Genomic DNA, 17,596 nt, shown 5'->3' on the forward strand with positions numbered 1-17,596 from the left:
AAAGAATGTTTATTTAAAGTGCAATAACTTGCCTCCTTGTTTTGAGGCTTTGTGTGATCGTTGTTTACACTCATGCAGAACATGGTCCGCTTTTCTTCGGTTACAATTTAGTAAGCAGCAATCTACACATTCTTGTTTTACAACTTTAATGGCATCTTTCATTAATATTTGACTTTGATAGCTCGAATTTAAAGAGTGGCTTCTCTTATCTGTCACATCCTCTCTCTCTCTCTACATCTTAAGTTTCTTTATTAGCCCTTTTGACATTAAGTAGTATTTAGTAGTTTGAACTAGTAATTTTTCTCCTCTTTCCATCTTGTGTTCAGGTAACGCAGTCTTGTATATGTGTACTTTCCATCGACATATCTTTTGATTTCGCCCCTTTGCAATGTATCATCTCTTTTGTACGTCAGCATCTCCAACGTTAGTTTTTCCTGCAATTCAATGCATGCATCAGTGTTCACTGGATCTGTTTTCATATGCTATAGCACGATCGTATGATGTTTCTTCAGAAGCGTGAATTCTGATCTTTTCCTGATCCTGTTTGTAATATGTTGAGTAAGGTTATTCCTGTTAATCATCTTATATGATCTCTGTTGTACAGATTCATGCGATATGTAAAATTTGGGTTTTTTTTTTATTATTATTTACGTATTCGAAACTGTCCCATTAATTTTCTGAATCTTTTATATGTGATTGTATCAAAAGTTTTGCAAAGTTGACGTGAGATGTTCGTCTTATGTACTATCAAATATTTGGATTTTGCATCCGTCAACAGTTGCTTCTTGGTTTTTCTGATGAGGATGATTTCTATCTTTCCTTTCTTGTTCTATCTATTTGTCCTTCTCTTTTCTCTCTCTCCTCTCTCTCTGCCCTCCCTCTGAATAGAATTTCTGAATGTTCCAAGTGTAAAGGTCTAATGTTTTGTATGAGATGATCATCAATTGTTTGATTGCTTCTGTAAGGTTGTCTTTGGCTCTATATGAGTGATTTATCTATGCAGAGCTCTCTGCTTTCATGTACGATTCCCTTGTGCTGGTTACTCATATGTGTTCTGCCTGCATATATATGAATAAATCTACCTGATCATTGAAAGATTGCAGAATTTTTACAACGTTGATTGTGATTATTTTCATTTTTTGCTTTGGATGAATGACTGAATGAAATTCCCAGAATCTAAGTCATTCCAATAAAAAGTTCTTTTACTTTCCCAGCAGAAAGTAGATTGCAACAATTAAACAGGACGAATTGTCTATCAGACCTGATTTGTCACCCTTGTGATGCTGCTTACAGTGTTGACAAGAAGCTCTTAGAATTACAGGATCATCAAGCCGCAGCAGACATAACAGTTTCAATTCAGTTTGAGGTTGGTGATTTTTGGCATATATGTTTTTCTAAGTTTTCGAGTAGTAAGGGTCATTTAGGTCTGCAAAGATTAGAACATGCATTTTGCCCAGCAGAGATGTGGTCACTGTCGAATGGCGGAACAAATGTTTAACTACTCTGACTAGTATAGGACTTGTGATAATGGCATTTTGGTATCAGAATTGTCCCCAGATGTAGCAACTGGATATACAGTCCGGTAATTGGGATGATGCCTCAGCATTTTTTCACCTAACCGTCTAAAAACTTCCAGCACCTCTTATGTATAGTCTGTAATTTTTTACTGCAGTAACTTTGACTTCAGACATTCTTCTTCTATTTGCTGTCTTGCTGCTGCCAGTCTATGGATTGAATTTATCTACTGCAGTTGCTTTAAACATGGATAGATAGACTGGGATTTGCTTCTGCAAGATAGGAGGTTTACCACTACCACCTTGATTGTCCATTGACAACTAACTTATGCTCTCCAGGCTCATGCCTTTCATGTGACATGACACCTTTACAAGACCAAACAACATGGCCTAATGTCAAAGGCACTCTTTGACAAGTAGTCTAAATCAGAAAATACATACAAACTTCACAATATAAAGCGTCAATGATTAAAAACATTTTGATCTGAAAGAGATTTATTAAATCATTTGCTATGGTGATTCCAAAATTTTCTTGTAAACAGAATCAAATGTAATGCAGAGGTGCACTGACATTGTTGGGTTCTGAAAGTGGTCATATCACAATTCTTTTGTCACGTATCATCCTGAAGGACTAGAAATAGGCTTGACACCCTATTGGTTCTGAATGTTTATGTCAGCCAATTCGTACTAGTTTTAAAGCTCAGGGACAACTATTGCATGTTTCCTGGTTTTACTCTAACTACCTGTGAACTAACTGACTATGTTTATCAGCACTTGCAGACATGGATTTTGTGGATGCCAGACGGAAGAGCCAATTTCCTAGAAAAATTCTGTTGGCTGCTGGCTTTATTACACTATTTATATTTGTCTTCAAGAATTCACCAAGTTTCAGTGGGGGCTCTGGCAAGGTACTTCTACTTTTTACTGGAGGATGGATGACTAGTTTTGAAGAGTTAGCTGTATGTGGAGTTTCATCAACATCTACATTTTGGACCCTAGAAAGTATCTTGGTGGAGAAACAGATTTCAGTTCTGAAAAACAATTCTGAACTTAGAACCTATCAAAACTTCTATGCATCTCTATGTTTATGACGTAACAATTGATTTAGACTTATAAGAGTTCTTGCAAAAAACAGAAAAAGTGTTTAAAGAGTTCTTTAGTTTTAATGTTCTGCACCATTTTCTTGCCAACATTCGAGTTACCTACAAGACTTCTAGTAAGAAACTGTAACTCTCCCTACAGGGGAGAGCTATTATGTACTAAAAATGGCAATTAGCAACACATTGATCCTCTCAATAATGTACACGATGTACTTCACCTTTTTCTTTTACGTTCTCTGTCTTGGTTATTATCTTTCATTTCTAATATCTAAAAATTTTCAGTTCTCTCAACACGAGCCTGGTGTAACTCATGTCTTAGTAACTGGAGGTGCTGGCTACATAGGTTCTCATGCTACCCTTCGACTTCTAAAGGATTCATATCGTGTAACAATTGTGGTATGAGCCATTCTGATGCATGGTTGGAAGTTCCTTTGCTTGTATAATAAGGCTAATCTTTCTGAATGTTTGACTTTACATTCATTTTGAAGGACAACCTATCTCGTGGAAATCTTGGGGCTGTTAAAGTTCTACAAGAACTGTTTCCAGAGCCTGGAAGGCTCCAGTTTATTTATGCTGATCTAGGAGATGCAGCAGCAGTATCCTACAATCATCCCTGTTGTACTGTTCCCTTTGTTAATTTATTATCTAGTGAAAATTCAATATCTGAAAGGCAAATTGGACGTTTTTAGCTTCCCTTAATTGATATATCAGGTCGACAAAATATTTTCTGGCAATGCTTTTGATGCTGTGATGCATTTTGCAGCTGTTGCATATGTTGGTGAAAGTACAGCTGAACCTCTAAGGTATTTGGTTGGTTGTGCTTTAGCATTAAGCACTTTATATGGAAAGGGTACTTTATCTCCAAAGGAAGCTAGCTTTTTTAATCTGTTGGAATAGCAGATTGTCGCATTCTGTTCAAAAGTTACAGTTTACTACTATTTTTCAAGTCCATGCAAACGGTTGATATATGCAGGCTCTGATAACTTACAAGAGGATAATCAAAACTCTATCCAGCTTTACCTCCTCCTAATTCTGTAACGATGCATGATATTTCATCCACTTCAGTTTTTTTTTTTCCACCATGCAGATATTATCACAACATTACATCAAATACCTTACTACTGGTGAAGGCAATGGCTGCCCATGGTGTAAAGACATTAATTTATTCAAGCACTTGTGCAACATATGGAGAACCTGAAAAAATGCCTATTACAGAAGACACTCCTCAAGTGAGTTATTCTAGAACAGTTGAAATGACTTCTTTTCTGCTGTGTATAATTTCTTCTTCAACTCCAAATTGCTATTAAGGAGACATTTAGTACTTTGTTTTCTTTGTTCAGAAACATAAGCTAGGTCTGAAACTAATGATTTAGAAGATATTAAAACCAATCTATTACAATTTATTATTCCAAAAAAGTAAATATTATGTTTAAAGTAACAAAATTGGAAGGAAGAGAACCTTGATCGCTGCTGTCACTAAAACCAGGTCCCTATTAACCCATATGGCAAAGCAAAGAAAATGGCTGAAGATATTATATTGGACTTCTCAAAGACTTCTGACATGGCTGTCATGATCTTAAGGTTTGTGCTTCACTTTCCCTTTTTGCAGCTGTGCCATGCTGAAAATCAAAATAAGAAAACGTTATGCCTTTTAAAGTTTTTCTTTAGACTTTTATGGTTTTCAGGAAAATTTATTTATTTAATGAGATAACTAAGGACTGCTTGCACCTGTTAGCAGATCATCAAGTATTATCAGCTCCCAACAGATATACAAAGGATTTGAGGAGCTTTCCTTCTACTATAAAATTGTGGCTTTGTTTGCATAAATCTTGTGCTTCCTCTAGGGGTTCATGATGAATATATGTTATAACTAGTGTACTGATATCTTCAGGTACTTTAATGTGATCGGTTCAGACCCTGATGGACGGTTAGGAGAAGCTCCACGACCAGAATTGCGTGAGCAAGGTCGGATATCTGGTGCTTGTTTTGATGCGGCCAGGGGGATTATTCCTGGACTAAAGGTATATAAACTCGTTCTCATAGTCATCCTCAGTTCATTGTTGTCATTCTTGTTTATTCCAGAGTTTCTCTCCATGCTGTCTTCCAAAAGATTCAGCACCTTAAGAATTGCATTTAGGAACCAAAATGACAAGTAACCTTGCATCTAGTAACAAGAATTTATACTATCACTTATCTGGACACTTGCCATTGGTGTTTTACTTCTCTCTTACCAGTACCTTTATGCCATGTTGTCCTCTTTTGACTCGGAATATGTTGTGAATATGCTGCTGCTTGTGGTTGTATGGTTGCTAGGTTGAATTTTTGCTTCATGGGTCTACTTTCAACCATTGATACATGAAGAATACAAACATAATTCACAAAATAAAAAATCTTCTTTAAAGAAATCTAGATCGTCTGATATCTTTTGTACCTTTCTGATGACTGCAGGTTAGAGGAACAGATTATAAAACGTCAGATGGCACCTGTATCAGAGACTATATTGATGTCACTGATTTGATAGATGCGCATGTCAAAGCTCTAGCTCATGCAACTCCTGGTAAAGTTGGCATATATAATGTTGGCACGGGGAAAGGTAAAATTTTAAGTTACTAATGATGCATTCTTACTAAAATTGTGACATTTGACGAAGCCTTACATCTACATATGTTGCTTTACGAATGCAGGCAGTTCAGTGAAAGAATTTGTAGAGGCTTGTAAAAAGGCAACAGGAGTGGATATAAAGGTGGAATACCTTGCTCGCCGGCCTGGCGATTATGCTGAAGTCTTCAGTGATCCTTCCAAAGTCAACCGTGAATTGGGCTGGTCAGCAAAATACAATCTTCAAGACAGCTTGTCAATTGCATGGAAATGGCAAAAGGCACACAGAAACGGTTACTCCAATTGATACAATGAAGCTCTTGGAAGCTTGTCTGAGCGATACTTTTGGGCATCGATCAGTATTTACTCTGAGGCTGTTATGCTTCAGCAACATTCCCTAGGTTCTCATTATCATTTACCACTTCTTGATAGCTTGTTCCACTAGCTATTTGCCAACTGATAGTCATACCAGCTAGCCTTTAACATTACTGTTTTAGTGCAAAGCAAGTAGAGTTGCTTCATGGTAGTTGACTTGAGTCCTGAAATACAGTTTCAGAAGGTTCAAGATTTTGATAGAAGCTGGATGGACAAAGAAATTATACGAATTAGCAAAATGAGATGTCATATTTGAAATATATACTGCAATAGAAAATTTTCTGAAGGCTAGCTATGTTAATGCTGGTGAATTCCTGTAGACTATATGCCATGCCACGTTGAAAAGATTGAGTGGCATAACAAATAGCAGAAAGAATGGAGGAATGCACCATGGAATCCACCTGAACACAAGTAGATATAAAGCCTTATATGAGTTTGAGTTATAGTCAGAAATGCCATATTATGTCGATTTTGGATAATGTCGAAACTGTTTGTCAATGTTGCTGATGAAATTCTGAACAAAGCTAATCAGAGTAAAACACTAGAAACTTATTTTACAGAATGGCACAAGAAATGCCTTCACTTTTGGACAAGTAAACGTATTTTTTTTTGAGTACCAGAAACAAGCACTAGATTTATTGATCATATACTATGTGTGAGGTAAATTTATCAGTTTTTCCCTTTCCTTTCAGTTCTTCTGGGGCTTGGTTTCTTAGATTCTCCGGTGAGATTTATCAATCAATTTATACAAATATTGGAACAAAATACAAAACCTGTCTAAACTCCCCTTACATATCAGATTAGGACCATGGCAAACTTTTAGTCTATAGCTGGTACAAAAGGACAGTAGAAATTTGGAACCTATTTATAGTGGATAGCTATTTAGAAATTGTCAGAAGTAGGTGGGATTTCACCAAACACTCGTCCTGGTTGCTGTTGTGGAAATTTTCAAGATTTGGCTGAGTAAACCAAAGAACGTTGGGTTTAGTGGTGGTAGCCCTGGTAACATACATCAACAATGTATACAAATATTTTACAATTTCCAGAGAAGCAATTACTACCCACAATTTTTTTTCCACAAAATGGTTATTCATGTTGTAGGATGACTAAAAAAACAAAGAATTAATTAAAAAAAAGAAGAAGTAGCAATATTACTTTTCTCCATAGTTATTAAACCCAACCCGGGAAGGAACCCGGCGAAGGAGATGGGTCAACGGGTTACTGGTCAATCGGTGGGTAAGTGATTGAACCGGTGGGTCACTAAATATATTTAAATATTATATTTCATAATTTTTTATATAAGATATATGATATAAATTGTAATAAATAATGCCATAGCAAAAGCTCATTTAATTTAATTTGCTATAAAATAATTAATTCATATAAGAATCAATCAAATATAAAGGTTTTTAGTAATACACCAAACTTCAAGTGTAAAATTTTATCTATATTTAGTGTAATTATCTAGCTTATTTATGAATTTTAAGTGTAAAAAATTATTAAAAATAATATTTGTCATTAAAATGAATTATATAATATGTTATTTTTGAAATCCATTTGATAACTGATAGAGTTTGGAGGGTAATAAATTTTTATTAAAAGATTCCAAATAAATTTGTTTTAGAGAAAAAAAAAAGATAGAATTAAAAAAACATTTATATATTATAATAAAGCTATTCTATTAACATTTTTTGAAGTAGCCTGGTGGTATGTATGTTGTAGTGTTGGGCAGAGTCCAAGGTTTGAACTCCAACAAAGGCAATAAAAATTTTCCACAAAATCCGGTTCATGGACAAAACCGGCCGGATTTCCGGTTTAATCCGGTCGGATCGTCAGATCGTTGACTAGTCAATGGTCCTCTTGCCCAAACGATCCGATTTAAAACCTGGCCCGAACCAATGGCCGGTTCATCGGTTTGACCGATTCGACTGTCGGGTCGAGCCGGATTTAATAACTATGCTTTCGCCAGTACTTAAGAGTTAAGAGTTCCAAAAAAGTGTAGTGATCCCATATTACTATAGTACAATTGTATTTCAGTACCAAAAAGGGGTACTGGTAAAAAATTAAATGGGTACGATGAGAAATAAGAATAATTACTATTCAGTATATACAGTATTTTAAAATTTTCAGTGTAACAATAATATGCTTAAAACTGCCCCCCACGGGCAGCTCAGCTGGCTTGTGTAGCCTCATTAGGTGAGACAGGTCTGGGGTTCGACCCCAAGGCTGAGTGTCCGGGGTGATACTCTCGGGGATCGGTGGGGCCCGCTCTCCCCGGGCGATGGGAATAGTGGCACAGACGGTATTACCAGTCCGGAGTGACCGATACCCAGCGACAAAAAAAAAAAAAAATGCTTAAAACTCTTTCTCGTACAGAGAAGGCAAGGGAATTAACACTTCATGCTCCCTTAAGATGAATTTCATTACACAAATACCACTGCAGAATATTTGCGAACACAAGATGACTAATAGTTAAACAAACAATACAAGCAGTTCCCTGCACCAGTCCTCTCCTTTAGTGTTCGGATGGTGGATCGTTGCTAAGCTGTTCGAGATGACTAAACAATCAGATTCAACATGAAAAACAGAATAAGAACCATTTCAAGCAGAGACAGAGAGTTCCAATATACACATGACATAGTTCCTTTTTAAACAAAGAAAGAAACTCGACACCAACTCTATACCAGATCAACCACAATAAACAGTTCCCAGAGCCAGCAATCTAGATCAAGAACAACCTATATTCACTTCGTCAGGGATCCTAGATCACGGGTAGAATTGAATTGCAGTGCAAAGAAAACGTCTGTGCTTTCCAACAATGCAGCAGCAACACCAAAGCTGTATTAATTGCTCAAATGCAACACTGCCTCCCCGCCCAACCCAAAAAAAAAAAAATCAAGAAACGGTTTAGTGTGTTCTTCTTGATTTTTATCGGATATCACACTTCAACAGATCTTTTTTAGTTCATCCAGCCACTTTCGATCTATGATTGTTTCCTCGAGCATGTGAACCTTCCAAGTAATCACCAGCTCATGGGAAATAACCTCGGCCGGGTAGTCCTTGAGAAAAGAGCACAGCTAGGATGATCATACACCAGCAGTTCTGTTGCATAATGTTCTTCACAGCTAAACCACCTTCCTCTGGTTCCCATGTGTACCAAATGAAAAGTACAATGATGCTCCTCTATCAACAACAAAAACAAACGTCTTGACCGCTTCAAGTGGGGGTAATGAAATAAGGAAACACAAAAAGATTATCTAAGATGTACAGCAGGATAATAAGGGCTTGATAAAAAGGATCGGAATTTGCAATTTTTCAGGTGATGAGGTGTGGAATACAGAGCATTATTACTTCAGAATAGATGAAGAGGATTACAAACAATAGCCCAGACCATGTTAACGTGCACCTCCAAATGAATATCAGTAGCGAAGAATCAGTAAATGAAAAATTAGAGCAAACAAAATTCCTTTTGCAGCCAATGGCTCGGAAGGCAGCCCACACAACTCTTTACGTGGGTTAAGTATTACAACTAATTGACAAAAAAACACAAAGGGAAATAATGAGCAAGTACTTCTGAACCTATCATAATGGGAGAAACACCTCCCTGAGGATGGCACAAAAAGAAAACCATCACAAAAATGGGCTTAGCTCTCTATATTACTGTATAGTAAAACCGCTACTACAGCCTGTGCTATTCTATCCGGCCTATCCACGATGTCCTGTTCCGGCAGCCTGCTCATGTTCAAACTCCATATTTTGTTACACTATAATTACAATTCATCGCGAGCCTCAGATCCAGTAGCTTCCGTTTCATCAGTTGAATTCTCTGAAGCTCCTGCAGTTTGGCCATTTTGTGAGGTCTCCTCAGAAGATGAATTTGTTGAATTTGAATTTTCGCCCGTGCTCTCTGTCTCATTTTTCACTGGCTTCTCAACTTTTGGCTTTGGCTTGGGAATTCTATTGACACTAGTAACCTACATTTCAATACAAGAATGAAAGATTATTAACATCTTGATCATATCAGCTTCATTTTTCTTCGTCAATCAAGGCAGAAAAAGTAAGAAAGTAACAAATACAAGTATTACAGGAGGAAGCCAAAAAAAAGAGAACCCATGAATACCTTGTCTTGAAGATCAAATATTTTCCCATATACTTCTTCAGATGTGAATATTGGCTTGCTAAATAAAGATGTCCTGTTGACAAAAGAGTATTGTGCATAGAATGGGTGAAAGCAACAAGAGCAATAAAACAAATATTCCCCAGCTGAACAAACCAAAAAATTCACAAGCACAAGCACAACATATTTGCTTAAGCAAACCAATCAGTAAGGTGAATAAACACAAGTTAAAGGAAAGTTCATACTGACTCCCTTCCCACATCATACGTAGAGGGAGAAGCCATTCTATAGTTAGGAAAGGCAAACAACAAAACTATAGAAGCCTAAGATGAAGATCACTTCAGCTTGAACGTGTCCTTCGTCCAAAAAGGAAATTTAACAGTAATTAAATACTACACCATGTGCACCAGGTGCCACCTCCAGAACACAACTTGCATGTTGCCTCTAGAATTTTGGAGCCCTAAGTTGGCTAATATATTTGAGGGAAAAAGAAAAAACAAAAGGACATAGGTGGGTTACATTAAAGGCAAGGAACAGCAATCAGTCTGGGAGTCTATTGAACAGCAAAGCAAATAACTAATTCAAATGAAAGCTGAAAACAAAAACTTACTTCTTCTGCTCAGCCTCCTTGTCATTGAACCAATTTTTCACCTTCTCAGCCATGCTCCGAACCTATAGGTTTGAGTTCTTTTAGTCAGCCAGAAAAAAAAAAAAGAAAAGATTTCTCAAGAAAAGTTCCAATCTAAATATGAAGACTGAACCAGACGAAATTTTTATCAGCAGACCTCATCTATTCTTTCTCTTGGAAGCCACGTTTTTTCTGTTTCCCATTTGAGGATAATCTGAAGATGGTCAGGGGAAAATAAAATACTGTTAATGCACTTGGAAGATTAAATTCGCAGGACCAGACCAGACAGATTTATACTCTGGGAAAACAAATAAAGGCTAGGACCTTCATCACAATTTAGCAGCTCAATAGCAATCATTATCAATTCATTGCAAGACAACAAGAAAACCATAGTTGGTCTCTGACTATACAGAAAATTAATCAATATAATACAGGTATTACTGCTTGGAAAGGCAATTACCTATCCTTTCTATAGTTGGTAAAGGCAATTACCTATCCTTCCTATTACTGCTTGGAAAGTAAACTTAGCATGAAGATCATATTCTTTAAATGTCCAGTCTTTTCAGGCTTAAAAGAGTTTAATAGTAAGAAAAGGGAAACATTAAATTTTAGAACATATCAAATTTACCTGTTGCAGCTCAGTGAGGTACTTTCGAGCATATTCCAATGCAGCAGGTCGTGCAGTGAGCTCATCATATCTAACAACAATTAATGCTGCATATCAGACAAGGTTTCAGCAAGTACTTACAAAATTGATAAAAAAATCTAAAGACATACCTAAAGAATATAGGTCCTCCAATAGCTTTAAGCATATCCAAACGTTCTTGGAATTCAGCGGCCTTAGCATCTTCACCATCAGTATACAACCATTCTTGCACCTTAAGAAATAGTCCAAAATAATTTCAGTGCACTAAGTGAGATATATGAGCAACAGAATAACAGAGATAATAAGCCATTAAATTAGCAAAACAACAAAGGGTAATATTAAAAAACCACACCTCTTCAAGTTTTTCAGAAAAGGATTGGCGTTCTTGGCTAGAAGAAATTTTTTCAAATTCCTCGGATTCAAGCTGCAATAGGATGTCACAGAAACAAGCAAATGCAAGTAAGCAATCAGATCTACACCAAAAATTGAAAAATCAGTATACTGCAGCACAGGCGAAGAAAGAGCGGCAAACCGTAGCCAGTCTACAAGCATTGCAAGAAAGAAAATGAAAATAAAATAAAGACAATAAATTAGATAGACACAAATACATTAAAATATAAATAAAATTGAAAACAACAGAGCTTAAGGATTCTCCAAGTGAAGGAAAGTTAAAGGCATCTTAATAATTGAAATGATAGGAAATGGGGAAAAATGATCATCTCCACATGTTTGTTTAAATGAAGCTTTTGAAACAAAGTAAATTAGATTTAACTTCCCCACATATCTACCAAAAACCTTCTAAGGCACAACCAAGGAATGTTTCATATAGGAAACGGTTGGAAAGAATATTTCAAGAAAACAAAACATATGTGGCAAAAGAAAGTTTGACAACCCTTCTGTATCCTTGTTATTTAAACAGAACTGAAGCTGTTTTGCTTGATTCAACTGCAAAAGATAATACTTGAATACTTCTGGATTATGAATGCCACATGCTTTTGCAAACTACCTATAGAACAAGACCAAGATGGGAGTTTATGCATATGCAGATACCTTTAATTTTCAGGTCAAATGCATTCAAAGTTCTTAATTTCGTTATATGACCAACAAATTTCAACCTCCACGGAAGCTACATAATATACTGCAAAGGACAAGGCAGTTGATACAAGGTAAAATGTTATCATTTGGCAGTATTTGTACATACTCTTAATGTATTCAGAGGTACTGGGAATATCAAACACCCCGTAGACAATAAAATTCAAAACAGATATCAAAGAAAAGTTGAGATTTCAGCAGGACATTCATAATTTCAGAACAGATCCATTAAGGTGTGAAACAAGAAAAGAATATGATGTAAAACCTTTTCCTTGGTGTTATATATGTAGCCTTCCAAATTGTTTTTCAACTCTGCAGTTCTTTTCCTTTCTTCATCCTTTTTGTCCAGTATTTCCAGTTTATGTTGAGCATCCGCAAATGACTCTTTTGAAAGAGACAATGCTGGCCCTGTTGTTTTCTCAACTATCTGCAATGATCAAAGAGTAAAAGCTCGCAATTGAAAAAATAGATAATATCACAACGTCTAAAATTTCAGAAGGGGGGGGGGGGGAAGAAGTGCAGGAGAATCCAGAGGATAAAAAATGAACACCTTTAGCGGAACTCGGAAGGTCCTCTTCTTTAGTTTCTTTTCTGTACCAAGATCTGTTGTATTATTGTCCGATATGGTTGCATTGGATGTGCCAGTGATTCCATCATCCCCCTGCAATTTGTCATTGCTTTCTTCTGAAGCATTCTTAGAATCAGCTTCAACAGATATGTTACCAATAGCTGACGTTGTGTTTTCCACTGTAAGATTCTTTCTAGGAACTTCCACCCATTCAGTTATTTCAACAACAGCATCTGCTCGCTCCAAGCTAAATGTTCCACTTCTACTAAGATAGAAATGTAGATTTGCCTTAATTGGGGAGGAAAGATTCCGTGATGCGTACCTATAAAGTGAGTGGTCATAGGAAAAAAGCTCAGTGAAAAATAAAAAATCAACTTTCAAACAAGATCACATTATAAATCAACATAAATAGCAAGTGCTTACTTTTCACTGGCATCAGTAAGACCTGACACAGCATACTGAGCAAACATGAGAGAAGCAGCACCAGGAGGCACCAAACCTTCACTCTCATATGCAAGTGAAGCATCAAAATCTTTGTTGTGGATAATAGACCTGAACATCTGCAGTGCAATGGCACAGAAATCAGGTTGAAATCTAAAGAATTGTATAAAAATCTATGCCACCTATAACAAGCTGTAACTGATAACTCCAAATTGTCCAGAGACTTACTTTACTAGGAAGCTTCTTCATGCGGGGCACAATTAACTGTCTAGTGCTTTCATCACTCAAAAGATCAGGGCCATCTAAATCAAGAACAAATCCATATGAAGATCCATCAATCATCCCTAGCTTACGATTCAATTTGATTCCATCACTCAAATTTGCAGCATGTAGTGAGGCACCAAGAACAATAGCTTCATCAGCATCCAAATGTTTGTGCAGTTCTTTCCTACCCAGGTATTCCTGGAGCTTAGCCTGGAACAGGGGAAAACAGTTGATTATGAAGCCAAATATACACTAAAAACTTACTACAACGTAATTCTAGAAACAAGTAATTAGCGCAGTCCTTAAGCAAAAGGAGTGCCCTAAGTCACATTTTTCTCTTCCAGGTATACAATATTATAAATAGAGCTAAATCTCAAATGACTTCCATTAATCAACTTCTCTAACAGCTTGCAAAGACCTGAAAGCAAATATAAGGCTTAAATTACAAATTCAATGTTGTTATTTTGTTGCTCTAACCTTTTATTTTCTCTTTTCAAATTCTCAAGGACTAATAGCAAAAAACACTCCTGCATTTCTTCTTCTAGTCTTTTTCCCACATTTTGTTTACATATCTAATATGCAGCCAGGCAAGTCATCAATCAAAGAAATAAAGTTATCTTACATTTTAATAATGCCACCTGTTGGATGAAGGTACATCAGCACTCAAAAGCAAATAAATTCCCATTTGCAAAATCCAAAAAGAGATAGTTTTGAGAGTTTGTACATATCTAGTGCTAAAAATTGTTATTGATCTATTATTTCCACTGCAAAGGTGGCAAAATGGTAATTACCTGCAATTTTGGCACCCGAGTAGCACCTCCAATCAACTCCACCCCATGTATCTCTTCAGTTTTTAAACCAGAATGCTCAAGAACTTCTTTCAATGGGGTAAGAGCTTTCTCCCAAATATCAGCACAAAGCTCTTCAAATTTCTCACGACTTATTGAGCTCCTGGAGAAAAAGTCAAATTTCTGGTAAGTTTAACATGTTCCTACAACCAACGATGGAACTAAAAGGCCCTAATTTGGAAACTGGAAAGAATTTCAACAAGTTGCTTAAAACTTTACGGAAAGGGACAAATAGCTGTTCATATATATGCAAGTCAGACTGCAGACTCTTATCCCTGCCTTATTTGAAATCTGACTTAGAATATTGATCAAATCCAGCATATATCACCGTTTGTACCCATAATTTAGTTTGAACTATACAATTTTATAGTACAATCAAATTTCCCAGCATCCACTACTCAGCTGTTAAAAAGATTCAAGTGGCACTCCTCTGCTTGTGATAAGATCAGATATTAATTTCCAGACATAGTTTTTAGGTGATTTATTGTTTTGTGGAAAGTCAAAAAATTATGATTTGGATAAAAGAAATCCCAACAGCAAGGGGAAGATAAAATGCCACCAATTTTGCATGAAATTGAAGTTGAATTTACCTAAAATCACGATCATCATAGAGAGATTCAACTGATATTGGGGCCACCGTATTCGCACTAAGAATTTCTTTGGTGCGCTTAACCTGCTTTTTCAATTTAGCCATTGCCTTAGGAGCTGTCCTGATATCGAACCCAGTTCCAAGCTGTTTATTGAACTCATCTGCAAAGTACTCCACCAATCTTAATTCCATACTTTGACCTCCAAGTTCCGCATCCCATCTAACATCGTTCACCTGCAACAATATAAAGCTAATGAATAAGCAAACAACTCTTATGGGAAACAAGATCCAGGATCACAGTTCTTGTCAACTTTCACATGACTCAAAGAAAAATTTTTAAAATCACCAAGATTTTCCGTTTCATTTCCTCAATCCAACATTCTAATAATTTTAATAATTAAGTAATTTTGTCCCAAGACCTGATCTTTACTATTCTTTTAAGTTCCACAATGACAAGCCCCTTTCAAGGTAGTAAAGTCTTCATCTTTCTCCAAAAAGTCTCAAGCATTGTCAGCTTGAAAAACCTAGACCCAGACCATAGCAGCAAACAACAGCACAAAGCCCACCTTCTCCTCCTTAATTCAAGTACATATCAGCAAACTAAATCCACTATAGGTGTTTTCACATGGAGGTCAATCATGAGTTGGGCTCACTCAGTCTCCCCTTCTTCTCCTCTCAAATAAATTTATAAAAACAACCCTCCCTGAGTATCCCATATCCACATAATGCCCTCTTATTTCAATTTTCAGGCATGCCAAACAGAAAGACTTGCGCCACTACTAAGTCAAGCTTCTCAAACTGGATGCATTACCACCATCAGAATCTTTCCTACAATTTTTTAGGGCAGAATTTTTTAGGGCAGAATCTTTCCTACATTAAAGAGAAAAGATCGAAAATTTTGCTACGAAAGGGGTGACAGTATTTGAAATTGGTTAACGGAATAACAAAAGCATTACTACCATCAGAATCTTTCCTACATTTTCTTTTCAAGGCAGAATCTTTCCTAAGTTATAGAGAAAGGATGCAACATTTCTTTTTTAAGGCAGAATCTTTCCTACGTTAGAGAGAAAAGATCGAAAATTTTGCCAAGAAAAGGGTGACAGTACCTGAAATTGGTTAATTGACACCGTCTTCCCAAACTCTTTAGCATTATATGCCGAAAAATACACCAGGGCAGCATAAGTACTGCTAGCACCCATATCATAGAAAATCACATGCCTCGATCCGTTGGAAAAATCTTTATCAATCCCGTACTGCAACGCCGCCCCGGAATGCTCATTCACCAGAGCCAGCACGTTGATCCCAGCCAGCTCAGCCGCCGCCAGCAGCCCATTCCTCTCCGGCACCCCCATGTAAGGCGGCACAGTCAACACGCAGTCCTTGACTTTACCCTTAACATGCGTTTCCGCCAACCCCACGGCGTACTTCAACAACATCGCCACCAACTCCTCCGCCGTGTACTTCCCATCCTCCTCCTCACCAGTGTCAATAAACGCCACGCCCCTGGAACTTTCGGGGACAATTCGGTAATTTAAGTACGATGACTCCAAAAGCTTCTTCGCTACGCCGTACGGCTTGGCGACGAGGTCCCGGAGGTGGGAGTAGACTTTGTTAGGGTATCGAGCGAGGAGATTGGAAGCTTCTTCGCCGATTAATCGGGTGCCGGAGTGAAATGCGACGAGCGAAGGAGTTTTCCGTTTGGACATCTCGTTAATCGCGATCGAAATCGGAGCTTGACCTGGTTTGAGGTTAACGACGGCAACTTTTAGGGATTCGGAACCTAGATCTATGCTGCACACTGCCGATTGGGAAGGCGACAGGAAACATGATAAGAACAAGGATAGGACGATTCCTAACCGGAATAACATCATTGTGTTCCCTTTCCTCGCCGGCATTGCCAGAAGGAAAAAGTGATTCAAACTCAAATTTGATCGATCGGACATCGGAGAGAGGTGTTGGGGTTCGGCTTCTCTGCGGCTTCTGGTGGTGGTGGAGGTGGAAAAATAGCAGAGAGGAAGAACCCAGAGAAAGCCCGGGGGGGGGGGGAGACTTACGTGGAAAAGTCGAGGGGAGATGACTAATGTGGCGAATGGTTGATGGACACGTGGATAAATGTACACGTGGAGGAATTTGAAAGGTGTGGTGAGTTGGTCTTCGCGGTTGTCCCATAGATCTTCTTTTTTTTTTTGGACACGATGAATTCTGGGGATAATTTCACAAACCTCCCCTGAGATTTATGACAATTTCACTCGACTCTGCTTAGGTTTTACAAGTTACACTGACCTCCCTTGTTGAAATAAAATGACTATAATGGCCTTCACTTAATAAATAATTCACAGTATAATGAAATGAGATTAAAAAAGAGAAGAAGAAACCTGACCTTTTTCGGTAATCCTCTTTACAAGTTACTGCCAAAAATAATTGTCTTTTACTTATTATTATTCCGTTCTCAACCATTAATCCCTTCCTCCTATAATTCATTCTCAAATTACTATCAACTAGTGTCTATAATTGCAGCCAATCACATCACAAGTGATTCGTCAAACTCTACTATATATTCCCATTCCTCCTTTCTTCACTTTGGAATTGCCAAATCATAAGTTTAGTTGAGGGATTAAATTTGATGATTGAAATAAAATCCGATTTCATGATTAAACTAAAAGGAGATAAGAGGCGCACAATAATAATAGAACAAATAATGCAATCATTGGCGAACAGGGACTGAAATTGGTAGATTTACTAATTTGTTTATCATTCATCCAAAAAACTTTTTAAAATGTTAATAAGTACATTTATATATTCTTTGTATGCTTGAC

General features: G+C 37.1%; 2 protein-coding genes across 3 annotated transcripts; one reads left to right on the forward strand and one right to left on the reverse strand.

Moving 5' to 3' along the window:
• The first annotated feature begins 222 nt into the window (after positions 1-222).
• LOC113743776 (UDP-arabinose 4-epimerase 1) lies at positions 223-5,898 on the forward strand. 2 transcript variants are annotated; one of them, XM_027271875.2, is made up of 11 exons: positions 223-326; positions 1,218-1,366; positions 2,295-2,422; positions 2,897-3,010; positions 3,103-3,210; positions 3,326-3,417; positions 3,702-3,843; positions 4,101-4,195; positions 4,506-4,635; positions 5,063-5,207; positions 5,299-5,898. In XM_027271875.2, exons 3-11 carry the CDS (start codon positions 2,297-2,299, stop codon positions 5,517-5,519), a joined length of 1,173 nt encoding a protein of 390 aa, XP_027127676.1. In that variant the 5' UTR covers positions 223-326; positions 1,218-1,366; positions 2,295-2,296; the 3' UTR covers positions 5,520-5,898. The 2 variants fall into 2 exon arrangements, with proteins under 2 accessions (XP_027127676.1, XP_027127668.1); XM_027271867.2 differs by having other exon boundaries at positions 224-326; positions 2,286-2,422.
• Positions 5,899-9,035: 3,137 nt separating this feature from the next.
• Positions 9,036-16,814, reverse strand: LOC140003728 (heat shock 70 kDa protein 17-like). Its single transcript, XM_072048223.1, has 14 exons — positions 15,887-16,814; positions 14,782-15,014; positions 14,135-14,294; positions 13,308-13,553; positions 13,062-13,198; positions 12,621-12,960; positions 12,336-12,497; positions 11,331-11,402; positions 11,110-11,210; positions 10,961-11,030; positions 10,490-10,546; positions 10,315-10,376; positions 9,708-9,780; positions 9,036-9,561 (listed from the first exon to the last, which is right to left on the reverse strand). The coding sequence occupies exons 1-14, from the start codon at positions 16,721-16,723 to the stop codon at positions 9,358-9,360; spliced, it is 2,754 nt and encodes a 917-aa protein (XP_071904324.1). The 5' UTR covers positions 16,724-16,814; the 3' UTR covers positions 9,036-9,357.
• Between the last annotated feature and the right edge of the window lie 782 nt (positions 16,815-17,596).

Source organism: Coffea arabica, chromosome 5e (assembly GCF_036785885.1).
Source record: "Coffea arabica cultivar ET-39 chromosome 5e, Coffea Arabica ET-39 HiFi, whole genome shotgun sequence".
NCBI classification, from domain to species: Eukaryota; Viridiplantae; Streptophyta; class Magnoliopsida; order Gentianales; family Rubiaceae; genus Coffea; species Coffea arabica.